This window comes from Neolamprologus brichardi, chromosome 18, assembly GCF_056152115.1.
Source record: "Neolamprologus brichardi isolate AB-2024 chromosome 18, ASM5615211v1, whole genome shotgun sequence".
Taxonomy (NCBI): Eukaryota; Metazoa; Chordata; class Actinopteri; order Cichliformes; family Cichlidae; genus Neolamprologus; species Neolamprologus brichardi.
In genome coordinates, this window is record NC_142121.1 from 5,817,865 (window position 1) to 5,845,466 (window position 27,602).

The 27,602-nt window shown below is 41.4% G+C and overlaps 2 protein-coding genes across 3 annotated transcripts; both read left to right on the forward strand.

Moving 5' to 3' along the window:
* Positions 1 to 1,832: 1,832 nt before the first annotated feature.
* LOC148097497 (uncharacterized) lies at positions 1,833 to 3,289 on the forward strand. The gene is given in 3 exon segments (XM_087832411.1): positions 1,833 to 1,890; positions 2,522 to 3,161; positions 3,163 to 3,289. Coding segments are annotated over 3 exon segments (825 nt in total).
* A 3,055-nt stretch (positions 3,290 to 6,344) lies between these two features.
* On the forward strand, positions 6,345 to 26,359 carry LOC148097498 (uncharacterized). 2 transcript variants are annotated; one of them, XM_087832134.1, is made up of 6 exons: positions 6,345 to 6,507; positions 14,681 to 14,896; positions 16,015 to 16,266; positions 25,182 to 25,231; positions 25,349 to 25,895; positions 26,022 to 26,359. In XM_087832134.1, exons 1-6 carry the CDS (start codon positions 6,345 to 6,347, stop codon positions 26,357 to 26,359), a joined length of 1,566 nt encoding a protein of 521 aa, XP_087688260.1. The 2 variants fall into 2 exon arrangements, with proteins under 2 accessions (XP_087688260.1, XP_087688261.1); XM_087832135.1 differs by lacking the exon at positions 16,015 to 16,266 and having other exon boundaries at positions 25,182 to 25,601; positions 25,854 to 26,021; positions 26,274 to 26,359.
* The last annotated feature ends 1,243 nt before the right edge of the window (positions 26,360 to 27,602 follow it).

Consider the following 27,602-nt stretch of genomic DNA (forward strand, 5'->3'; position numbering starts at 1 on the left):
TCGTCAAGAAGAAGAGGCGCTGGTGAGCCTTCTTGACCAGCTTGGAGCAGTTGGTCGTCCAGATGAGATCCTCGGAGATGTGAACTCCCAGGAACTTAAAGCTGCTCACACGCTCCACAGCTGTCCCCTTAATGTAGATGGGTGGATGTGGACAATTATATCCACGCTCTTTGGTTCTGTCCACCAGTTCAGAAGTTTTGGCGCGAGATATGTGAAGACTTATCGAAGTGTCTGAAATGTAACATTCCAACTTCCCCTTTAATGTGTTTGTTGGGCAGCTTAGATAATGTCACTACAGAAAAGAATATAGCCCATATGGTTTTCACTGCCCTATGCATAGCCAAGAAAACAGTCCTCATGAACTGGAAAAATAATCCTAATTCTAACCAATATAGAAATTATCTATTAGATTACATTAGTCTTGATACAGCCTCTGCCACCACATCAGATCAATTGCTCTGGGCTCCTTTGACCAGCTCCATCACCTAGTGGGGGTGGGGGGTGGAGGGGGGTCATAGTTTGGTCCCACCTTTGCTGTTGTGATTGGTGTGGGGGTAGCGACAGGCTTGGGGCGTCGGTGCATTCCCCAGGAGCATCTTCCTTGGAGGGCTCAACCCGGGGTTGGGGTCATGGCCTGTTTAGGGCTCTGTTGGCTCTTAGGTGACGGTAGGGCTGCCACGACTTGTCGACTAGTCACGATTACGTCGGCTAATAAAATCAAATGGTAAATGGCCTGTATTTTTATAGCGCTTTACTAGTCCCTAAGGACCCCAAAGCGCTTTACACATCCAGTCATCCACCCATTCACACACACATTCACACACTGGTGATGGCAAGCTACATTGTAGCCACAGCCACCCTGGGGCGCACTGACAGAGGCGAGGCTGCCTCTGACCACCACCAGTAGGCAACGGGTGAAGTGTCTTGCCTAAGGACACAACGGCAGAGACTGTCCAAGCCGGGGATCGAACCGGCAACCTTCCGATTACAAGGCGAACTCCCAACTCTTGAGCCACGAAATCAAATCCTTCAGAGGCTGCATTTGTAGGCCGATTGCGTTACAGCGACTCGATGAAGGCTGTCCAAATGCGGCCAACAAATGTGTCGTTCATTTCCAGATTTGAAGGATGGGTCGGGTGTATCCTTCGCTGCCCAACCTATCCCAGGATTCATAGCGTGGCCCAGCCAATTCCAGTTTCCAACAATGTCAGCAGCTACTTGGTTTTAATATTACCTTTATTACTCCTTCTGAAGCTCAATAAGGATAAAACTGAAATCCTCCTTATTGGCACCAAATCCAACCTTTTGAAGGCAAACCACTTCTGACTCACTATCGATAACTCCACAGTTTTCCCTTCTCCTGAGCTTAATAGCCTTTGTGTCATCCTAGACTGTTCATTTTCCTATAAATCTCACATCAATAATCTCACCTGTTCCATTTCCATCTACGCAACATTAACAGATTTTGTCCTTCTCTTGTCACCCAGTCTACATCCATTCTTGCCCAGTCTTGTTACCTCCCGCATTGACTACTGCAACTCTCTCTTGCATGGTCTCCCCCAAAAATCCCTCCATAAGATTCAACTGGTTCAGAACTCTGCTGCTCGCATTATCACCAGAACTCCCTCCTACCAGCACATCACCCCTGTTCTTCAGGAACTTCACTGACTCCCAGTGAAATTCTGGATATTCCACAAGCTTCTTCTGCTCACCTTCATAACCTCGCACCTCCTTACCTTTCTGACCTGTTAAGCACTACCTTTTCTGTCCGCTCACTTCGATCTTCTTCTTCTTCTATCCAGCTTTCTGTGCCTTCCTTCCGCCTCACCACAATGGGAAGCAGAGATTTTAGCTGTTCTGCTCCCAGGCTGTGGAACTCTATACCCCCAGGTATAAGAAAGATTGGTTCTCTCACCCAGTTTAAATCTCAATGAGCCTAATCAGGGCCACCTGATCCAGCCATAAATGTATGCTTTATCAAAAAGGAAATTTTTAAGCCTAATCCTTTTTTTTTTTTTTTTTTTAAAAAGAGTGTCTGTTTTCCGAATCCAAACTGGCAGCTTTTTCCACAGAAGAGGGACCTGAAAAGCTGTAGGCTCTACCTCCCATTCTCCCCAACTTTAAGGCAATGAATGGTTAATCTAAACAATAAATAAATAAATCCTGCAGTGAGTGTCCTGTAAAGTTTTTGAATAATTTTAAGTAAACTTTTAAATGTTTTGTGCACTTTGATAACAAAATTTAAGAGATACCACTTCTTGCTTTTGCTTGATTATATATCATCTTTATTTTCTCATCGTAGATCATCTGTTTATATTATTTGTAGAATTTGTAAATGAGCAGCCAAAATGGTTTTCACATAAGCAGCAAAACTGTTTTCACATAAGCAGCAAAACGGTTTCTCCCCACAACATGCCTTCATAGGTATATCTAAGCGATATGCTTACCATGTAGAGACCTGCTAATGGTTAAGCTTGCCTTGTTATTTCTCAAATGTATGTTTTTTGATATGTCCCTTCAGATTTTCCACAACATGACTGTAAGGACGAGGATGGGTTCACAAATCAGCAGGTCTGTAACCAGGAGAAGAACTCCAGTCTACACCAGGAGGATCCTTCACAGATTAAAGAGGAACAGCTGGAACTCCGTACCACTGAAATGGAAAAAACGGTTGTTCTAAAGCAGGAGACTGAAACTTTTCCTGCTCGTGAAGAAAGTGACCACAGTGAACCAGAACCAAGCAGTGACCAGCTCCATTCTCACAAATCTCCTGACACAGATCAGGGTGAAATCAAGGATGGTAACTTGCACAGAAATGAGTTGGAGCAAATCGTATCAGGCCTGAGTGTTCAAAATTCTGAGACAGCACTTCTATGTAGCACCTGTGGGAAAGGATTTTTTTGGAAGTCAAACTTGACTAGACACATGCGAATTCACACAGGTGAGAAACCATACTCTTGTAGCACCTGTGGGAAAAGATTTCCTACGACGGGTCCGTTGACGATACACATGCGAATTCACACAGGTGATAAGCCACATTCTTGTAGCACCTGTGGGAAAAGATTTACTCAGAAGAGTCATTTGAAGTCTCACATGCGAATTCACACAGGTGAGAAGCCACATTCTTGTAGCACCTCTGGAAAAGATTCAGGCAGAAGGAAACTTGAAATAACACATGCCAGTTCACAAAAGTGAGAAACCACACTGTTGCAGCACCTGTGTGAAACATTTTAGTTCTCCACTACAGTTGCAAATGCAATTAGGAAAACATGCTAAAGTTCATTTTTAGACAATGGTGATGGTATAACACATAAACAGTGTTTGGGTCATTGAAAACTGAAAATTTAAAAAGGCTTTTGGAAGCTCAGTTTCTGTTTTGACACATGGACAAGACAAACAGTTTGTCTTGCAGCATAAAATGTGTGCACCTTTATCACCTTTTTCTGACATCATTGTTTTATAGTTTATAGGCTTTGTCTTTGCTGAAGTTTCTTAATTTTCTTTGGCATGGCCTCGACAGTGCTTGAGATATTTTTAGTGGCTTGATGTAAAAAGAACTATTTCTCCAAAACACACTTGGTAATATCTGTTGAAAAAACAACTACACGTGTGAGGTAGCCTTTATTGAAATCAGTTTTTTCTCCGAAGTTCACAGTTTGAAGGTGTTTGACACAGAAGACGGTTGACTAACTTTGCACTGTTTGCTAACTTGTACGCTGCCTGAACTCCTGTTGGGATTTTGTTTGGTGGTGGGGTTTTTTTTTTTTTTTCTTTAAATGAAATTTATACACTGGATTGACCTCATTGTTTTATTGTTTATGGGCTTTGTCTTTACTGAAGTTTCTTCATTTTCTTTGGCATGGCCTCAACAGTGCTTGAGATATTTTTGGGTCTTGATATTAAAGAACTATTTCTCAGAATCACACTTGGAAATATCAGTTTAAAAAAACTACCCATGTAGTAGTTGGATTGACATTAATGGGAAGTGCTTTTCAGATGGAAAGGGAGTATTTTAGGGAATGACAATGTTGACAAGTTGATCCATGTTCTCGTATTGTTTGTGATCCATATTTTAAGCTCATTTATTATTTATATTTATAACATAACTTATGGACTAATGTGTCATTTTAACAGTGTTGTGTTCCATTTTGACATTAAACAAATCCAGTTTAAGATTGTAGATAATTCAGTTTAAAGATAAAATATTTATAATTATATAATAAAGGAGGAGGAGCTGGTGACTCATCTCCCATAAAGGAGCTCAGAAGTTCCCCGGGAGTCTTCATCTTTATTTATCTTTGTTTGCTTTTGGCCTCCATGTGCTTATGTCAAACATACTAGAGAGCTTTTTTTTTTTCTTATATGTTCAATAAAAACTGTTGGCATCAAACTTTACATCTCCTGTAAATTTTGTGTTTTGGTTTAAATTGTGTTCCGAAACCCTGAATCAACATCTTTCCAGCCTGTAGAAATTCTGAAAAGCTTTTAAAATATGCGACTGCACAATCCTGCTGCTCTTTGAAAAACTAACAGTACTTCCAAACGAGCTGTTAAACAGGGCTTTGTGTGATCTGCCTTTTGGTGAAGCAACTGGCCAGGAAGATTCAACACATTCAAGGGGCTTAATCATACTAAGTTCATTGATTCTCGTCCTCACTTTCCAGGTCCTCAACCGTACTCCATCAATGTCTTCTGAAGTTGTGTTTCAGAACAAAAGTGGAGCACATAATAGCAAACACTGAACACACAACTCCCCTGTCTGCTAAGAGCATGTCTTCCTTTTTTATACCACCATCAGTGACATGAAAAAAGATTATTCAAACAAATCTGCAATGGTATTTTCAGATTAACTTAGCCAATTAAACATTACAGTGGACTTAATTAATGCGGTCAACAATTCCTTAGGAGGTACCCAACATGAATTTAAAACAGCATGCAATTTAATAACTCGGAGCTACCGTAACACCAATTTGTATCAAAAGCTTGATTAAATCAAAATTCAAGAATCGTCTTAACTGTATGAGTTGGGTTCAGTCTTCACAGTCACTGGAAGCTCTAATCTTACCGACGTACAGGTTCCAGACCACAACTGAGGCAGCAAATCCAAAAGTGCTTTTCTCTACAGAACCAAACTAGGCTGGTCCTGAAAAGAAGTAACTAACAGGTGTTATACTAATTCATAATGTATATTATTTTATTACACCATGCAGGCTGCACTTCATTTACCTCAGTGGCAATATAGTGAATTAGACAGGTGTAATTAATCTCGTTTGGCGTATAGATAGGTGGTCTTGTTATGTATTTAACCCATGTAGAAATTCTCTGCCCACTCACAATTTGAAAATTGTGAAAATTTGTTTATGCTTTATTTTTATTTATTCCTTCTATTGTCTAATATAAGTTTGACCTGTGTCCACCAGGGGTGGTGAGTGACCTGGATCAACCCAGATAGCACTTTAGCTCAGTCCTACCACTAGTTGATACTAACTTACTTATATTTTTTCTCAAGTGAATTTAGTAATTTACATAGCAAAAGTCCCTGTCCTTGAGATCGTCACTGTCTCCTCTGGCAGAGTTTCAACACCATTCAGAGGGAGACTGGGAACATTGAGTCTAAATGGACCATGTTCAGCACCTTCATTGCTGAGGCTGCACCACTGAGCTGGGGTCCGTGTCATGGTGGTAAACCCCTGTTATGACTGTGGTTTTACATCTCCTATAAACACTACAAGATTTTTATTCTATTGTATATAGTATTTTATTTTATTCTAGTCTATTGTGTACAGTACCTTATTCTTATTCTTATCATCTTATCCTATTCCAGTGTTTTCTAATTTTTGCTATGTAACTTTCTGCTGTAACAAAATAAATTTCCCACATGTGGGACTCATAAAGGTAATCTTATCTGATGTTATCTCTTATCTTATCACCCAGGACTGACCTTATGTATTAAATGTAATGAAAAAGTAAAAAAAGAAAAACCCAAAACATATAATTATTTTTAAAGTGACTATAATCAATGAAGGGATTATTCTTTGTTCTGTTAAATGATTAATGCTGGATCAAACTAAAGGGTTTTCCAATAAATCAAACTTAAATCAAAGTATTTTCTTCTTTCTTTATTCCAGGATATCACTAATAATCTCATGGCAAAATTGCAGTTTTCTGCAAAGTACCAGACTTTATGTTGGACTGGACTGACCTGATGAGGGCAGTATTACGCCCTTGATACCTCCAGCCTACCGTAAGAGCAATAAAAGAAGAATAGCGGCAATGGGGCCATTGAGAGATCCCGAGTTAAGTGGGAAGACGTTGGTTTGGCGGTATCGGTTGTTGTTGCAATAATGTCTTCAGTTCAGCATCTGAGAGAGTTTATCAAGGAGAGATTAACTACTGCTGCAGAAGAAATCTTCTCAGAGTTTGAAAAAACGATCGTCCAGTATGAGGAGGAGATCCGTCAGCTAAGGCTGCTTAATATCAGACCCGGGATAAAGTCACACAATACAGGTGTGTAAATTTGTGGAGGTGTGGGGGGTTGCGGGATTGTATGATTTACTTGGGCATGATCTAAATGCTTTGCATAAATGCATTGATCTAAACTAGTAATACACCCCAGTAAAGTGTATGCAGCTATATCTGTGCAGTGTTGAGAAGGTTACTCTTAAAATGTTTTCCACTACAGATTACAAATAAATGGCCCAAATGTAGTTTGAAATGTATTTCGTTATTGCCGTGTGAATTATTGCTATTACTGAAGGCTACTAGCCACCTGTTACGTTCCTGTTTAGCCCCTAATCTCCTCAGTATGTTCAGCTGGTGCTAATTGGCCCCACCTAGTCTGGTGTTGATAAAAGCATACCTAACGCAGGCTTTCAGGAAGCTCACTAGTCTTTGCCTTGGTAGCCATTTTAGCCAACCTGCTATGCCAATTTAAGATAAAACCTCTATCTCACTAACACTCTGGTATTCATCTCCTTTTTACTGTTGCGGCTTTTGAGCCGGTTTTCTGAGAATCCATCCTACCGACAAATCATCGTACCCATCCCAGATAGCAAGGAAACATTGAACAGATGTTGATTTTCCATCTGAACCATCAGAATCGTCAGGGTTGAAATGTCAACACAAATCCAATGTTGAAACAACACTGAAATACTGATGAAACCGCTTACAGCTGCTAACACTTGGACTATTCCATAGCCCCCCTTCTCACAGTGGTACATCCCTTCAGGTAACCATTGTCTTGTACAGTAGAGCGGGACATTAGATTTACTCTCAGCGGAATTGACCGGAGAAGGCATCAGTTCATGCACTGCACTGGCCTGCACCACGATTAATATAAGGTAAGAATGAATGACTTTTGTTCTATTCGTTATTTCCACGGTTGCATTTGAATAACAGTAAAAAAACAAACAAACTTGTTAATGTAAAGTTTCGGACAAAATGTGGGAGCCCGAAATTGTGTCTACTTTCATCTTACAATCCGGCAACAAATAAATTGCACTGCGAACAAAGTCAACAAAGAAAACATTTTCGTTTCATACTTTTCCGTTATATTCCCTTACAAAGCTAGCTTAACGCTTCGAGGGTTCCTTTGTTCTTGCCGTCGCCTCGGCGCTTGACCCAGACTTTCGCTCTGTAGTTGCTTTTTAGCATAGTACTACAAAAAATTGTAAATCTGTGATATATGATTGATAAACGTAAAGGTAACTGTATAAATGTGTTCAATGACTTTGTTACTTTTAATGATTGGAGAGCACCCGCTTCGATTCGCACTCAATTCAAACTTTACGTTGCACGCTCACCTAACTTTACGTTGCACGCTCACCTAACTTTACGTTGCACGCTCACCTAACTTTACGTTGCACGCTCACCTAACTTTACGTTGCACGCTCACCTACCTCGCGTTTGCACCTTTTGTCCACACGTAAACTGCGTTTTATTATTTATATATTAGTTTTTCGCCTCTCACTGCTTAAGCCATTAATCTTTCTGGAATTGTTTTTTTTAAACAGATGCGACCTCACAAAAGATATTAGCTATGCTGTCAGACCTGACGACAGCTGTTAACGAACTCCGTGAGGAGGTCAGAGCCATCCGCCATCCCTGCTGCAATGAATCGGTAGATGCTGGGGTATTGCCTCTGGATTTGCCCTTGCACAACATTGAGGAGCTAAACAATGAAGAGGCAGCTTTTCAATCATAAGAGGCAAATAAGGCAATGGTAAGTATATAAAGGTTATGTACACTTTGTAACTATAAAGTGTAATAGCTGTCAGATGTGATTTAAATACATAACAACGGCCTGTTGATTAAACACACAAGCACTTGCATACACATTTAAGACATGAGACACGCTAATTCCATCTCTTAAAATGTGTCACACTGGAGGTGCGAGTCCGCCGTGTAATGGCTTATGCCATTACAAACGAGCTGGCCTCGGTACTCAACTGGGCAGGGAAAAAAACCAAGGACCAGACAAAGCAAAAAATGGCATTTAAAGATACAGCGCTCTGCAAATGCATATATGGTGGTAAGTTTTACAGTTTTTTTGCTATATTACTTTGTCTTTCTTAATAACAAGACTTTCATGTCCGGTTAAGCTGGAGATGGAGTCTTTGGTCTTTGGCTTGTTTAGTCCTCGGGTTGTAGTTGTACAGCCCGAGGACCCCATGTTTATTTTGTTTTAAAGGATACACGGCACACCATGCTAAGACTTATAACTTATCACAGCTCATAGCTCTTTGGGAATCAAATGCGGCAGTTTGCAGATTTACGCCTGGTGACTTTCATGTTTATCAGCCTAGGAGTTTACATACTTTCTCCCTGCTGAAGACAGTTAACAAGAGCTTATTCATGTGCTCTAATTCACTTTTTTTGTTTGTTTGTGTGTGTATTTTTTTCCTAGATGGCCTGACGCAGCAGTTAGGGGCAAACTCTATGTCCAGGTTTGTCTTTGCACAAGCAGTGCAGAAATGGCTCCGATACGCCCCAGATCGTATGGGTATGGGTGGTGCAGGACGCACATCATGTATCCCCATCCCAGAGTAAAAAATTACAAACTTCTGTGAAACATATAAATGTAAATAGGAAACTGTCTTTTAATAAAGTATTTAGCAAACGAAACACGCCTATTGACCTTTTTTTGTTTATTTTTTTTCTCTGTTACATCACATGCAATGCTTTCTTATTTTAGGATATTAATATTGACATGATACATTGTGAGACATTTGTTGTTGTTTTTTTTTTTTTATAAAGGGTGTCCACTTTGAGGAATAAGTACAATTATGTGTTTAGGTGGTTTAAGTATTGATGGAAACATGCAGTAGTTTAGTATTGGTTAAAATACCTATAAAGAAAGGTAGATTTCCAATCATGATTTAACTGTTGTTTTAATAAAAAGCAACTGTGCGAAAGAGGTGGAAAATCAACACCATAGCTCAACAGTGTTTCAATATCAGAATCTGACATTGTTTCAATGTCAGGTTTCAACATTGATTCAACATCAAAACCTGACGTTGTTTCAACATTAAAAAAGGGTGCAAGAGTGACGTTAGGTCAACGTCACACTTCAACGTTGATTCAATGACGTCGCCTGATATTGACTCAACGTTGTTTCAATGTTTCCTTGCTATCTGGGATTGTTTCTGCGCATGCGCACAATACGAAATTAAGTTTCGAGCTGTCTTACCTTTGTGAAAATCAGCTAGAAAAATACTCTGACTGATAAAATTCAGTGCCAAACCATCCTGCCTTTGTGAATGTGATCTACAAGCATACTTTAACAGCTAAATTAAGTGGCAAATCGTCTTACCTTTGTTAATCTGAGCTAGAAACATACTCTGACTGGTAAAATCAAGTGCCACACCATGATACCTTTGTGACTGTGACCTACAACCATACTTTAATGTGTAAAATGTAGTGGCAAACCATCCTGGGTTTATGAATATGAGCTACAAGTATACTCTGATGGGCGAAGTTAAGCGGCAAACCATCATACCTACTTAAATTTGTGGTGAAATTACTCTTTGAAAGCAGAAATGTGCATAAACTACTTACGGTAGGACGTTTTGCCAAAGTAGGATGGTTTGTCAGAACACCGTAATGTCGTATAGAAAAAAATATTCCCACCAAGCACACTCACCAATATTTTGTTTTCGAACTCCATTGCAGTTATTTCACACATTAAACCTTTGATAGAAAATAATAAAACAAAAGTAAAATGCAATAAATTACAGGTAGCAGTAAAACTATTAACTCTTTCATGCTACGTCCACACCAACATGGGTATTTTTCTATGCATTTGGTCCTTTCGTCCGCACGTAAACAGCGTTTCGAATCACCGAAAAGGTTGGAGAAAACTCAGTTTTTGCATTTACCTTTGGTGAAGAATATGGAGTTCATCACACAATGTCAGAGATGTGTGCCTTTCACATCACACTGTGCACCATGTTACTGTTTACATGAGATTAATTTCTGCAATGGCAGATAGTAAGATTAACAGTATTTTGAATCTATCTGCAGTTTTTACACACTTGCATATACACAAGCAGCTACTGTCCCTCCATTTAGAAAGGTGGAGGTGTCATGGTGTAATTATTTTACTTGTAGGTTTTCCCCCCCCCCCCCCCCGTGTAATAATATTCAACATTGCTATCAAAAAATGGGTTCAAAAACATAAACAACTGTGGGATACTGTTTGTGCATGATTTGGACAGCCTAGCGCATCCTCCCGATGCAGGGGAAACAAATTCTGTTGGGGGTACCTACCTTGGCACATGTGCAGGTGAAGCCAAAGGCAAGATATGCTTCATCATATTTTCTAGTCTTTGGCTTTGAAGGAAGTTGGTTTGGAAATATATTCGGCGATGCTTCAACCTCTGCTTTGTGTTTGTGTGGGAGCCCCGTCAAAAAGACCTGTCCGTTATTCTAGCAGTGTCCAAGCATTCTTTTTTTTTTTTTTTTAAACATTCATACCTACGGTGGCCCCTAGAGACAAAGCATGTACAAACTCCAAAACACTTGCAAACTCCAAAACACTTGCAAACTCCAAAACACTTGCAAACTCCAAAACACTTGCAAACTCCAAAACACTTGCAAACTCCAAAACACTTGCAAACTCCAAAACACTTGCAAACTCCAAAACACTTGCAAACCCCAAAGCACATGCAAATTCCAAAACACAACGGAAGTGCTCCAGGACGCTAGGGGCAGTGTTGAGCTTTTGTTACCTAGTAACTACACAAGCTAGGATGTACCAATGACCGGATTTGGGGTCTGCAGCCTTAAAGGCCGCATTTTAAGGCCGATTACGTCACAGCGACACGACGAAGGCTGTCCCAATTCAAAGGCTGCTCGAAAAATGCGTCCTTAATTTCCCTGAATTTTAAGGATGGGTCGCTGTAGCCTTCATGGCCCAACATATCCCAGATTTCATAGCGCGGCTGTGGTGTGGATAATTTTGCCGAAAAAAACGGCGGAAGCGGAGCCGCCGAAGAGTAAACTTTCAGAAGTAAGTACTGAATATTATGTCACTTATTTATGCGCAAATGTTTTTTATAATGAAGAACATTAAAACATTACTGTTGGCCACATGTCGGGAAAGTTATGTGACATTAGCGATGTTTGTACTAACTTGGTTTTAAAGCCTTTACTCCAAAATATACGCCGTTCAATAGTTGACTTTAATCTTACAGAGAATGTGATGATTTTATGGATAATTAAAGTCAGTCATATATCCACAAACACAACAGGCTGAAAGTCAGTGATGCTGCTCGGTTTGCAGTCCTGAATATCACGGCACAAGCAGGATTCACTGCACTGTTAATGTTAGCTATGTTATATTGCTGCCTCTGTTCGGTGGTGTCGAGCCAAATGGACTTTAACGTGTGTTTGAACGAGCTGACGGTTCACTCGTTAAGCTGAAAGAAACGTGCTTTAATCACAAGAGTCACACATGTGTCCACTGTACCATCTGGGAACTCTTCTTGTTTCGTAATAACACAGTCCTCCTTCTTTTGTGCTGTTTTGTAGCAGTGTGTACACCTGAGACTATCACCTGTCTGTCTGTCCTGCACTCTCTCTCTCTTTTTCTTTCTCTCTGATTGTGTAATAAAAGTATGAACATGTATTTATAAGTTACACTTGTGTTTGAATCCTGCAGCTTATCACGCATTTGATTTCCATGTGTGACAACTGCAAGTGTCCAGAGTGAGGACAGACTGAGGGACTCACTGCTGCACATCATCTGTGAGGCTTTGCACCCCTGATGATCCACCAGGACTCAGCAGTGTGTGAGGAAGAGGAGGAGGAAGAGCCAGCAGCAGCTGACAGATGGAGAGAATAGACAGACTGTTCCCTGTTTGTGAAGGACTGCTAGGAAAGTTTAACATAACTAATTGTCTGTCCTGAATCAGTCTTATTAGGTAATGTTAATATAATTTTATCATTCCAGTGTTTTCAGTGTGGGAGAAAGTACTCAGGGCCTTCAAGTTACACACTATGAAAGGAAGAAACAAGTTTAATACTCAGAAACCTAAAGTATGTATCAGCAGCTGAATGGACCTAAAAATAAATGTTTGTTTCAGTTCTATGAAGCTTTGAGTATTTTGGATTAGTAGCACTGCTGTGTTTGTTGCATCATATTGCTGTAATTGTTTATATACTTTATATATTCTGAGGTAAGTTGATCTATAGTGTTACATCATATTCTATAATGATGCTATGTGTTTGTAGACTTTCTGCCCAGTTTGACCCATTTAGCAGAAGTCAGCCTGTTTAAGGCTCTGATATCTATTCTGTATGACTTAAAGCAGTTATGACATGGTCTGATTTTCTCACCCAATAAAGGAATATTCAATATATCAGTCTACTCTTCATTTTATCAGAAACAGTTATCACAGCTCATATAATTTCTTTTTACACACGTATGTAAGCAATGAGCCAAATTTAGTAATGCCAACATACTGAAGGAACAACATTTCTCTCTTATATATGATACACCTATATATGCACTGTCAAAGATACTTGTCTTTGAGTGAAGATTTAAGGTGATAAGACCTATAAATAACTGCAACTTGAATCTGTACTGAGGCTCAGTATTTGACACAGAGTTCATGTTCACTGCTGTAATAGCTAATAATGATTAATATAATAACTATAATATTGGCCATATTATATTTACATTACCAAAGTGATATGACTTTAGTCTCATGAACAACATTAGCTAATTGTTATTTACTAACTAATCTTAAATGACTGTTCAGTACAGAAATGAAGCCCAAAAATCATGTTTTACTGTCCTGTGGTCTCAACCTCAGATACTTATCAAATCACACAAAACTCTTGTAGAAACAAACAAACAAATGAACAAAATATGTTTTCCTTCATTTCTGTCAAACAAAGTTGTATGACACGTTTCCAGCGGTTAGTATCATGGTTGCTAGGCAACCTGGGAAGCGCGACAGAGACTAGACCGTCCCATACAGACAAACTTGCCGTTTATTTTGCAAATCGAGCTCAACACTGCCCCTAGTGTCCTGGAGCACTTCCGTTGTGTTTTGGAATTTGCATGTGCTTTGGGGTTTGCATGTGTTTTGGAGTTTGCATGTGTTTTGGAGTTTGCATGTGTTTTGGAGTTTGCAAGTGTTTTGGAGTTTGCAAGTGTTTTGGAGTTTGCAAGTGTTTTGGAGTTTGCAAGTGTTTTGGAGTTTGCAAGTGTTTTGGAGTTTGCAAGTGTTTTGGAGTTTGCAAGTGTTTTGGAGTTTGTACGTGCTTTGTCTCTAGGGGCCACCGTACATACCACCTGCAATGGCTCTGCGCCCCCCACTTTGGGAACCCCTGTAGTAGGCTAACATTGTGCAATGTGACGAAATATATCTGATGATGAAATTAAAACATCTATCGTTTTGAATGATACGCTATTGTTTGTTTTGTGGTGTCGCAAAACACATTTACAGCAATATTTTTTCATTGGTTTCATCTTCACTGGCTGTCAATAAAGATGAGGCAGAACCTGGTAGCTCCAAACAGAAGGACCAGCCAAAACAAACTGAGGATGTTATTCCTAAACCAGGGGCTCCCCCTGTAGGATGGACATTGTTTGGTTATGATAAATCTTACACGGATCAGAAAACTCTGCCATGCAAATTATGCCGCAAAGCGGTCTCCACCACGGACTCAAACACGACATTTCTGTTCGACCACCAATCATTTGAAAGGTTGTGGAGAGAGTTTATAGATGAGAAGCAAAAAAGAGCCGTCAGGTGCTCAAAATAAACCTTAGACTCAAGTGTAAGAACAGGCGGCTGTTACAACTTATATCTAAAAATATATAGTTTAATGCATTGGTCAAAAAACAAAGACTTCCAGTCTGCCGTCTTAAAGTACTTTAAGCTTTCATGATCATATTCAGATCATGCTACTGTTCGTTCGTTTGTTTGTTTATTCACATTGTGTGATGATCACTGGCACTCACATCTAAAAATTAGACTCTAATTTATCTACGGTTATCAACATCATCCAATGAACAAATGACTATGAGTGAATGTTTCTGTGGCAACATCTACAAGAATGCAAGAGCCCTTGAAACCATAGGCTAAATTCTCAATAGGTGACCCCTTCTTGATCTTTCTTATCATCACATTAGTCACTATTTTCTTGTGTCCCTTTGTTGAACACGAAGGTCTGGATGATCAGCAGGTCATTGACCTGGAAAGTACCTCCAGTCTGGACCAGCAGGACACAGAGCCTCCAAAGATTAAAGAGGAACAGGAGGAAATCTCCATCAGTGGGGAAGGAGAGCAGCTTGAACTGAAGCAGGAAGCTGAAAGCATTCATGTCTGGACCAGAGAACAGCTGGGTTTGTTGTGGAATCCTGGAGTAAAGCTGACCAGAATAGGTATGTAAAAGTGTCATATACAGATTTCATAATATAGAAATGAATATGACTCATCAAAATGTCAAAAAGACACATGACGTGCATTACCGCCTGGGATACTGCCTCACTGAAGAAATGTTTTCTGTTAGCATAGTAAAATAAAAACTGGATTTCAAATCTTCTGTTTAATAAAAAACGAAAAATTCCACCAGATTTAAGTCATGTTAGTCCAGAACTGTACACAGTATGTAGAAAAATGTTGAGACGATGAAAAGTGGATTATTGGCCACAAGGACCAAGTTGGAGTGGCAAGCTGTACGCCTCATAAATGATGACTTTCTGCATGTAGACAGAATTCTCCGCTGTTCACTGCATGAGAGAGAATATTTGAATTTGAATAGTGGTGCTCCGGCGATGCGTTGGGCAGTTTTTAACAACCCTCTGCAACGCCTTCCGGTCCGAGACAGAGCAGTTCCCGTACCAGACTGTTATACAGTTGGTCAGGATGCTCTCGATGGTGCAGCGATAGAAGTTCACCACGATGTCTGAGGACAGGTGGTTCTTCCTCAGTCCTCAACAAGAAGAGGCGCTGGTGAGCCTTCTTGACCAGCTTGGAGCAGTTGGTCGTCCAGATGAGATCCTCGGAGATGTGAACTCCCAGGAACTTGAAGCTGCTCACACGCTCCACAGCCGTCCCCTTAATGTAGATGGGTGGATGTGGGTCAGCATTCCTCCTGTAGTCCACGATGAGCTCCTTGGTCTTCTCAGTGTTAAGCAACAGGTTGTTTGTGTCGCACCACTCAGCCAGACGATCCACCTCCTCCCTGTAGGCGGCCTCATCGTTGTCACTGATGAGGCCAATCACCGTGGTGTCATCTGCAAAAGTAATGATGGTGTTAGAACCACCGGCAGGTCTGCAGTCGTGGGTGAAGAGGGAGTAGAGGAAAGGGCTCATCACACAGCCTTGTGGTACACCGGTGTTCATTGTGATTGTAGATGAGCAGTGGTTATCCAGCCGGACATGTTGGGGGCGGTTGGTCAGGAAGTCCAGTAACCATTTGCACATGAGGGAACTGATGCCCAGGTCTGAGAGACCTGCTCACAGTGTAACTTTTTTCTTGTGTGTTGTGTCCATCAAGACCTCCCACAGCAACGTGATTGTAAGGAAAATGAGGATCTGGATGACCCGCAGGTTGGTAGCCAGGAGAGGAACTCCAGTCTGGACCAGCAGGACACAGATCCTCTACAGACTAAAGATGAACAAGAGGAAATCTCCACCAATCAGGAAGAAGACCAGCTTTCACTGAAGCAGGAAACCAAGGGCATCGTCATATGGACCGGGCAGGAGCTGGGCATCATGTGGAACCCTGAAGTAAAGTTGCACAGAATAGGTATGCAAAACTTTTAATAGATAGATTCAGTTTTGTATTAAGAAATCTAATTCACGTTGGGTCCTAATGAGACCTCAGAGATATGTTATAGAGACGCATGACAAATCTAAGGACGAACTGCAACAAGGAAACTGACGTAATATTCTATGAGCCAAAATGTCTAGCCCTCCAAGTGTCGCCCCTGTCAGGACTGTCCTAAGTTGGAAATAATTAAGTTGAGTACAAGAGAGAGGAAGACACCCTACAATGAGTTGAAACATTGTCAATTATTCCTGCATATACATTTTTGTCATTCATATTGTCACTTTGTTTGGCCTGTGCAGTGATGTTATTGGTGGATTTCCTAATTGTGTGGCCAATCCATCATCACTTTCTTTCAGAACTGGTTTTTTTTAATCTTCTCTGGCCACTGGATACAGAGGATTTGCTGCAAGCAGATGTTGATGAATGTCTATAACATACAGAGCACTGTCTTTGTCCTGCTCCATGTTTATGAACTATAGAGAAGTATAGGTTTGACCCTGATTTTAAAAATGCTCCGCTTGTTGGAATTTCTGACCTCTTGAGTTTCAAACATCTTTTTAAATTATGTTGTTTCTTTTTTCTTTCTTTTTTTTAATAATATACACCAACAAGTGGCCACCAGTAAATAAAACATACAAACAGATTTTAAGAGAATGCTAACTGCCGGTACTGATCTTATGAAAGCATACGAGAGAAGAAAATTAAGAAAATATACAAACACTGTTCCATTGCACTAAGAGTCATGACTCTCTCAGGAACTCTCATTCCTTGTGTGAGGTGATATGACATTATTAAAGAAACGTCTCCCATATCCTATTAAAAAAAAAACAAAAGAAAAAAACAACTGCCACTATGATTTGTGCATAAATGATTCTTCAGTTTCTCTAACATGGCCTCCTTCACTCAGTTCAATTCTATTCTATGTTATTCATATAGGGAAATACAGTGGGATGCAAAAGTTTGGGCAACCTTGTTAATAGTCATTATATTCCTGTATAAATCGTTGGTTGTTACAATAAAAAATGTCAGTTAAATATATCATATGGGAGACACACACAGTGATATTTAAGAAGTGAAATGAAGTTTATTGGACTTACAGAAAGTGTGCAATAATTGTTTAAACAAATTCAGACAGGTGCATAAATTTGGGCACCACAAAAAAGGACATGAAATCAAAATTTTGTGGATCCGCCTTTTGCAGAAATTACAGCCTCTAAATGCTTCCTGTAGGTTCCAATGAGAGTCTGGATTGTGGTTGAAGGTATTTTGGACCATTCCTCTTTACAAAACATCTCTAGTTCATTCAGGTTTGATGGCTTCCGAGCATGGACAGCTCTCTTTAACTCACACCCAAGATTTTCAGTAATTTTCAGGTCTGGGGACCGAGATGGCCATTCCAGAACGTTGTACTTGTTCCTCTGCATGAAAGCCTTAGTGGATTTTGAGTAGTGTTTCGGGTCGTTGTCTTGTTGAAAGATCCAGCCCCGGCGCAGCTTCAACTTTGTCACCGGTTCCTGGACATTGGTCTCCAGGATCTGCTGATACTGAGTGGAATCCATGTGTCCCTCAACTTTGACAAGATTCCCAGTCCATGCATAACACCACTTGTTATGCCCAAATAGCTCATTTTTTGTTTCATCAGCCCACAGCACCTTATTCCAGAATGAAGCTGGCTTGTCCAAATGTGCTTTAGCATACCTCAAGTGGCTCTGTTTGTGCTGTGGGTGGAAAAAAGGCTTCCTCTGCATCACTCTTGCATACAGCATCTCTTTGTGTAAAGTGCCTGAAATGGTTGAACGATGCACAGTGACTCAATCTGCTGCAAGATGATGTTGTAGGTCTTTGGTGCTGGTCTGTGTGTTGACTCGGAATGTTCTCACCATTCGTCACTTCTGTCTATCCGAGATTTTTCTTGGTCTGCCACTTCGAGCCTTAACTTGAACTGAGCCTGTGGTCTTCCATTTTTCTCAATATGTTCCTAACTGTGGAAACAGACAGCTTAAATCTCTGAGACAACTTTCTGTATCCTTCCCCTAAACCATGATGGTGAACAGTCTTTGTCTTCAGGTCACTTGAGAGTTGTTTTGAGACCCCCATGTTGCTACTCTTCAGAGAAAATTAAGAGGGAAACTTACAATTGACCCCCTTAAATACTATTTCTCATTAATGGATTCACCTTTAAATGTAGGTCAGGGGTCACTGAGCTCACTAAGCCAATTTGAGTTCCAATAATTAGTTCTTAAGGTTTTGGAATCAATAAAATGACAACAGTGCCAAAATTTATGCACCTGCCTGATTTTGTTTAAACAATTATTGCACCAGGCAGGGCTGCCCACTCTCCCCTTCACTGTTTGCAATTTCTATTGAACCACTAGCAGCAGCAATTAGACAGAATTCAGTAATTAAGGGCATAAAATGCAAGAACGTGGAACTTAAAATCAGCCTTTATGCAGATGATGTGTTACTTTCTCTCCAAAACTTACAAACCAATATCTCTGGGGTGATTGAATTGATAAACTCGTTTGCAAGAATATCAGATTACTCAATTAACTGGCCAAAATCTACAGTCCTTCTGATTAATTGCTCCTTCCATAATTCTTCTTCTACACCACTGCAATCGGGAAATAAAGCTTGCAGATTGAACTAAATTAAACCATATCCCACTTTTAAAGAAAGTAGAAGGTGATCTGGCTAGGTGGAAATGTCTACCCATATCACTCATGGGAAGGGTTGCCGCTATAAAAATGATGGTCTTACCAAAAATAAATTATTTATTCTCAATAATCCCAACTAAACCGCCACAAGATTGGTTCAGGTCTCTAGATTCATATATGTCCAAATTCCTTTGGAAAAATAAACCCCCAATTATTAGCTTAAAAACACTACAAAAGACCAAGGATAAAGGAGGATTAGAACTACCTAACCAGCACTACTTCTTCAGTTTATCTCAGGATGGCTAAAACATACCTTCTTAGACGAACCTTGGCTAGATGTAGAACAAGCACTTTGCAATAATCTAGAGATTTCAGACCTAACATTTATCAGTTCAAATATCCAACGACATGAATGCTTCAAAAGCGTCAGCATCAGCTCTTCTCTGACAGCATGGTGGGAGTTTCTAAAATTGACGGAGTCTTCATTAATCCCATGCAAACGTACACCTATCTGGAACAACCCTAAAGTATTACAAAACAATAATATGATAAACTTTCCAGACTGGAGTGGTGCAGGAATCAAATACTTAGAACATATATTAGAAGGAACAGAATTTATTCTGGGGGTTCTGGGGGTGCTCCGTCTGTGGGCTGGGGCCCTGGCTGGGCTTTGGGGTCTTGGGTCCTGGTTGGTGTGTTGCTGGGGTTGTAGGCGGGTGGGTGTATGGGAGCCCAGCCCTGGCGCAGGGTGCTGTCAGTGCATTGAGCCACCTGGGGGGGCTCTTCAACTGGTGGGGGAGGCTGTTACATCTTGCAGGAGGTCTCCTCTCTTCAGGAACTCACTCTGCAGGAGGGGGAGATATAGGAGAGATTGAGGATCTCAGCCTGAATGTCTATTGTCTTGTGTAGTCTGGAAGATGAGTGGATGACGAGGTGGGTGCAGTTTTCTCTGTGGTGGGGTCGGGTGGGCTGTCCCGGGCTCTGTGGGGCGGGGCGGCACTGCTGAACTGGGCCCCGGTCCGGATGGGCCTGGGACCCCTTTCCCTGGGGTATGGGGGTGCCTACTGGGGTCAGCGGGGGAGCTGGCCCCAGGGAGGGGTCACTAGCCCCTCCCTTCCTTCCCTCCCCATCTCCAGCTGCCTCCCTTTTCCCGCTCCACCACAATCACCCACAATTGCAGGGCCTTGGGGTAAAGGTGTGTCAGCAGGGTGCAGGGGAGGCATCCCCCCCTCTGTCCCCTTCTGGCTGCCTGTGTCTCAATTTTATCCCACAACTTAGAAATTCACATTACTCACACTCTCATTACACATACATATTGGATCTTGGGGGTGGGCATGCTACACGGTATCCAAAAGACCATCAGGGTGTACAACCTCACCCCTGGCGTCGTTGCCTACCTCTCAATTTTAAATACACATAGACATTGAGGGCTATCGGGGGGAGGGGGGCAACGCGCTTACCTGCTGCTCTCTGGCAGGTAGCTCCATGCCCTCCTGGGTTTTAAATGCACCTTAGAACACACATGCATCAACACTACATATGAGCGGGCGGAGGGAGGTTTGGAGTCTTCACACACCCCCGTTCTCTGCGGCCTTTTGGAGCGTGGGGCCAGGAGGAGGAGTTGGCCGTCCAATTGGGGTCTGGAATGTGGGGCCTCCCTGCTGCTGCTGAGTCGGGGCAGTCTGCTTCTCTCCACCCCAGGGAAAACGGTAACACTACCTAGGTTTGGGTGCAGTTTCCCCCTCCAGGGGCAAGGTTACCTAGACCTGGGGCTTAGGGTACGCTTAGGGAGTGTGATTGTGTGTACAGTGTCTCTTTATGTCTGTCTCCACGTTGGGTGAGTGTTGAGTAATTGCATATGAGAGCATGAGGGTGGGAATGGATGTTTGTATCTGTGTGTGCCTGTTTGTCTGTGTCTATATGTCAGGTTGGGTATCAGACACCACCTCTCTAGGGACATCTCAGGCCCTCCAAGGTATGGAGGCCTATCTCCCCCCACCACTTCCCCTGCCAGTGGCAGACGCCCTCAGGCATCGGTGCATTGGTGGTTCTTTGTGTCCGGGGATGGGCGTCCAGGTACACACCGGCTCACTCCTAGTGGCTGTTTGTCAGGGCCTGGAGCCTGGGGCTCGCTCGGGCCACTTTCGGGATGGGGTGCCCTTAGCCTCTCGGCCTGGGTCTCGGCCCACTCTGTCACAGCTGGCTGCCGGCGGAGCTCACGGCACGTCACTGCAACTCCCCCTGGCTTCTGCTCCATGGGTGCTGAGTGACCCCTCATCGGGGGCTCTCCTCAGCTCTTTCTGGGATAGTGCCGCAGCCGCCCCTCTGTTGGTCTTCCTTGGTTTCTTGTGTTCTGAGGGCCTCTGGATGCCTGGAGTTTTGATCTCCTCCATACCTGCTTCATGCCCTGGAGGACGGAGCTGTGGCTCCCCACACCCACTAGCAGATCATTACATGAAGGAACCTTTTAAATACCAGTGCGCTCATGCTCACAGGTGTACACACGGGTACTCACACACACAAACTACACCCTTTTTGGCTCCTACCTCAAAGCACACTGTGCGCTGTCAATCTTACGTGCTGCACAATAATGTTTAATATTTAGTATTTACTGTTATATTCCCATAGATCAGACCTTCCCAAAGTGTGGGTCCCGCCCCCTAGGGGTGCGCAGAGCCATGGCGGGGGGGCGGGATGAAAGGGGGGGGGGGTGAAAAGGGGGGGGGGGGAACAACGCTTGGACACTGCTAGCACGGGCGCCTAAAGAAACGCAAAGCAGGAGATGAAGCATAGCTGAATATGTTTCCAAACCAACTTCATTCTAAGCCAGATACTAGAAAATATGGTGATAAAATATATTGCCTTCACCTGCACAAGTGCCAAGGTAGGTCTTATCAGCAGAATTGCTTTTTCCCTTCGTCGGGAGCAGCGCTGGGGTGTTTTAAATCACGGACAAACAGTATCCCATATTCGTGATTTTTAGTCACAAACACTTGTTGTAATGACTAAGTATTCCTGACATTTTGGAGATATACATACTATACTATACTTTATACAGTAAAGTTACAGTGGGATACAAATAATATCAGGCCGATCCTGCCATGATTTGTTCCCCCGGTTCAAATCACGGACAAACAGTATCCCACAGTTGTTTATGTTTTTAAACCTATTTTGCACAGAGAGACATTTTTTTGAAAAATGTATTGATAGCAATGTTGAATATTATTACAGAGGGAAAAAAACAACTACCTGTAAAATAATCACATCGTGACGCCTCTGCCTTTGTAAATGGAGGGACAGTAACTGCGTGTAAAACCTGCAGATAGTCAGATTAACAGTATTTTGTCTCTATCTGCCATTCTGCAATTCATCTCATGTGCACAACGTGGCGCACAACGTGGCGCACAGTGTGATGTGAAAAAAGGCACATACCTTTGACGTTGCGTGACGAACTCTGTATTCCTCGTCCACACGTAAACGCAAAAAAGGAGTTTTTAAAAAATCGCAGTTTTTGGTGATTCGAAACGCCGTTTACAAACGGCTGCATTATCAAAAATACCCGTGTAGGTGCAGACGTAGCGTAAATTAGTTGGTAGTTTATTTTCTTACTACCTGTAATTTATTGCAGATTACTTGTATTTGCTGAATTGTTTACTAAATGTTTGAGGTGTGAAATAAACCGCAATGGAGCAAAATATGGGTGTGTGTGGTTGGAGGATGTGTTAGTGCGTGTGTGTGCACGCGGGGGGGCGCGAACATTTTTCTTTTAAAACAAAAGGGGGCCCAGCAAAAAAAGTTTGGGAACCACTGCCATTTTTCTTTCTCAACAGGTGATCCAGGTGATTGATATATGCATTTTTTGTCTGCTTATTTTGTTGTTTTTTGTTTTTTGCCCTTTATCACCATTCCTCTTCCCTGCTATTTTTCTTTCCCTCTTTCTTTCTCCCCTTTCTTTTCCCCAGTCAAGTCTGTCCCGTATTTAGCAAGTGAAAATAAAATAAAATAAACAATAAAATGTGAATCAAACAGACCATTACGGCAAGGCTGGAATGGTCCATTTGGTAAAGTAAATCCGTTGGGCAGCTTTCTTCGCCTTTAGACAATAATTCTGATAGCAAAAGAGCCAAACGGGACAGGCAAAAAAAAACCCTCAAAAACAAACAATTATTGCACTTTCTGTAAATCCAATAAACTTCATTTCACTTCTCAAATATCACTGTGTGTCTCCTATATGATATATTTAACTGAGAATTTTTTTTATTGTAACAAACAACGATTTATACAGGAAAATAATGACTATTAACAAGGTTGCTCAAACTTTTGCATCCCACTGTAATCCCAACAACAGTGTCCTGAAGGGGGTTTATACTGTAAGGTAGGGCTGCCACGACTTGTCGACTAGTCACGATTACGTCGACTATCAAAATCAAATGGTAAATGGCCTGTATTTTTATAGCGCTTTACTAGTCCCTAAGGACCCCAAAGCGCTTTACATATCCAGTCATCCACCCATTCACACACTGGTGATGGCAAGCTACATTGTAGCCACAGCCACCTTGGGGCGCATTGACAGAGGCGAGGCTGCCTCTGACCACCACCAGTAGGCAACGGGTGACGTCTCTTGCCTAACGACACAACGGCAGAGACTGTCCAAGCCGGGAATCGAACCGGCAACCTTCCGATTACAAGGCAAACTCCCAACTCTTGAGCCACAAAATCAAATCCTTCAGAGGCTGCATTTGTAGGCTGATTGCGTTACAGCGACTCGATGAAGGCTGTCCAAATTCAAAGACTCCTCCAAATGCGGCCGACAAATGTGTCCTTCATTTCCAGATTTGAAGGATGGGTCGGGTGTATCCTTTGCTGCCCAACCTATCCCAAGATTCATAGCGTGGCCCAGCCAATTCCAGTTTCCAACAATGGCAGCAGCTACTTGGTTTTAATATTACCTGTATTACTCCTTCTGAAGCTCTATAAGGATAAAACTGAAATCCTCCTTATTGGCACCAAATCCAACCTTTTTGAAGGCAAACCACTTCTGACTCACTATCGATAACGCCACAGTTTTCCCTTCTCCTCAGGTTAAGAGCCTTTGTGTCATCCTAGACTGTTCACTTTCCTATAAATCTCACATCAATAATCTCACCTGTTCTGCCTATTTCCATCTACGCAACATTAACAGATTTCGTCCTTCTCTTGTCACCCAGTCTACATCCATTCTTGCCCAGTCTTGTTACCTCCCGCATTGACTACTGCAACTCTCTTTTGCATGTTTTCCCCCCAAAAATCCTTCCATAAGATTCAACTGGTTCAGAACTCTGCTGCTCGCATTATCACCAGAACTCCCTCCTACCAGCACATCACCCTTGTTCTTCAGGAACTTCACTGACTCCCAGTGAAATTCTGGATATTCCACAAGCTTCTTCTGCTCACCTTCATAACCTCGCACCTCCTTACCTTTCTGACCTGTTAAGCACTACCTTTTCTGTCCACTCACTTCGATCTTCTTCTCCTATCCAGCTTTCTGTGCCTTCCTTCCGCCTCACCGCGATGGGAAGCAGAGCTTTTAGCTGTTCTGCTCCCAGGCTGTGGAACTCTATACCCCCAGGTATAAGAAAGATTGGTTCTCTCACCCAGTTTAAATCTCAATGAGCCTAATCAGGGCCACCTGATCCAGCCATAAATGTATGTTTTATCAAAAAGGAAATTTTTATGCCTAATCTTTGTTTTTTTTCTTTTTTTTTCTTCTTTTTTTTTTTTTTTAAAGAGTGTCTGTTTTCCGAATCCAAACTGGCAGCTTTTTCCACAGAAGAGGGGCCTGAAAGCTGAAGGCTCTACCTCCCATTCTCCCCAACTTTAAGGCAATGAATGGTTAATATAAACAATAAATAAATAAATCCTGCAGTGAGTGTCCTGTAAAGATTTTGAATATTTTAAGTAAACTTTTAAATGTTTTGTGCACTTTGATAAAAATTTTTAAGAGATCCCACTTTGTGCTTTTGTTTGATTATATATATATCGTCTTTATTTTCTCATTGTAGATGATCTGTTTATATTATTTGTTGAATTTGTAAATGAGCAGCCAAAATGGTTTTCACATAAGCACCAAAACGGTTTCTCCCCACAACATGCCTTCATAGGTATATCTAAGCCATATGCTTACCATGTAGAGACCTGCTAATGGTTAAGCTTACCTTGTAATTTCTCAAATGTATGTTTTTTGATATGTCCCTTCAGATTTTCCACAACATGACTGTAAGGACGAGGATGGGTTCACAAATCAGCAGGTCTGTAACCAGGAGAAGAACTCCAGTCTACACCAGGAGGATCCTTCACAGATTAAAGAGGAACAGCTGGAACTCCGTACCACTGAAGTGGAAAAAACGGTTGTTCTAAAGCAGGAGACTGAAACTTTTCCTGCTCGTGAAGAAAGTGACCACAGTGAACCAGAACCAAGCAGTGACCAACTCCATTCTCACAAATCTCCTGACACAGATCAGGATGAAATCAAGGATGGTAACTTGCACAGAAATGAGTCGGAGCAAATCGTATCAGGCCTGAGTGTTCAAAATTCCGAGACAGCACATTTATGTAGCACCTGTGGGAAAAGATTTTTTTGGAAGTCACACTTGACTAGACACATGCGAATTCATACAGGTGAGAAACGACATTCTTGTAGCACCTGTGGGAAAAGCTTTAATCAGAAAAGCCATTTGAAAATACACATGGAAATCCATGCAAATGAAAAACAATATTCCTGTAGCACTTGTGGGAAAAGATTTTATATAAAATCAAATTTGAAAAGCCACATGCGAATTCACACAGGTGAGAAGCCATATTCTTGTAGCACCTGTGGGAAAAGATTTAGGTGGACGTCAGATCTGACTAGACACATCAGAATTCACACAGGTGAGAAGCCACATTCTTGTACCACCTGTGGGAAGAGATTTAGTTTGAAACAAATTTTGAATATGCACATGCAAATTCACACTGGTGAGAAGCCACATTCTTGTAGCACCTGTGGGAAAAGATTTAATACGAAGGGTCCGTTGAAGATACACATGCGAATTCACACAGGTGAGAAGCCATATTCTTGTACCACCTGTGGGAAAAGATTTAGGTGGACGTCAGATCTGACTAGACACTTCAGAATTCACACAGGTGAGAAGCCACATTCTTGTACCACCTGTGGGAAGAGATTTAGTTTGAAACAAATTTTGAATATGCACATGCAAATTCACACAGGTGAGAAGCCACATTCTTGTAGCACCTGTGGGAAAAGATTTGCTCAGAAGAATCATTTGAAGACTCACATGCGAATTCACACAGGTGAGAAGCCACATTCTTGTAGCACCTCTGGAAAAGATTCAGGCAGAAGGAAACTTGAAATAACACATGCCAGTTCACAAAAGTGAGAAACCACACTGTTGCAGCACCTGTGTGAAACATTTTAGTTCTCCACTACAGTTGCAAATGCAATTAGGAAAACATGCTACATGCTAAGTTTCATTCTTAGAAAATGGTGATGGTAGAACACATAAACAGTGTTTGGGTCATTGAAAACTGAAAATTTAAAAAGGCTTTCGGAAGCTCAGTTTCTGTTTTGACACATGGACAAGACAAAAAGTTTGTCTTGCAGCATAAAATGTGTGCACTTTTATCACCTTTTTCTGACATCATTGTTTTATAGTTTATAGGTTTTGTCTTTGCTGAAGTTTTTTCATTTTCTTTGGCATGGCCTCGACAGTGCTTGAGATATTTTTTAGTGGCCTGATGTAAAAAGAACTATTTCTCCAAAACACACTTGGTAATATCTGTTGAAAAAACAACTACACGTGTGAGGTAGCCTTTATTGAAATCAGTTTTTTCTCCGAAGTTCACAGTTTGAAGGTGTTTGACGCAGAAGACTGTTGACTAACTTTGCACTGTTTGCTAACTTGTACGCTGCCTGAACTGCTGTTGGGATTTTGTTTGGTGGTGGGGTTGTTGTTTTTTTTTCTTTAAATGAAATTTATACACTGGATTGACCTCATTGTTTTATTGTTTATGGGCTTTGTCTTTACTGAAGTTTCTTCATTTTCTTTGGCATGGCCTCAACAGTGCTTGAGATATTTTTGGGTCTTGATATAAAAGAACTATTTCTCAGAATCACACTTGGAAATATCAAAAACTACCCATGTAGTAGTTGGATTGACATTAATGGGAAGTGCTTTTCAGATGGAAAGGGAGTATTTTAGGGAATGACAATGTTGACAAGTTGATCCATGTTCTTGTATTGTTTGTGATCCATATTTTAAGCTCATTTATCATTTATAACATAACTTATGGACTAATGTGTCATTTTAACAGTGTTGTGTTCCATTTTGACATTAAATAAATCCAGTTTAAGATTGTAGATAATTCAGTTTAAAGATAAAATATGGATAATTATATAATAAAGGAGGAGGAGCTGATGACTCATCTCCCATAAAGGAGCTCAGACGTTCCCCGGGAGTCTTCATCTTTATTTATCTTTGTTTGCTTTAGGCCTCCATGTGCTTATGTCGAACATACTAGAGAGCTTTTTTTTTATCTTATATGTTCAATAAAAACTGTTGGCATCAAACTTTACATCTCCTGTAAATTTTGTGTTTTGGTTTAAATTGTGTTCCAAAACCC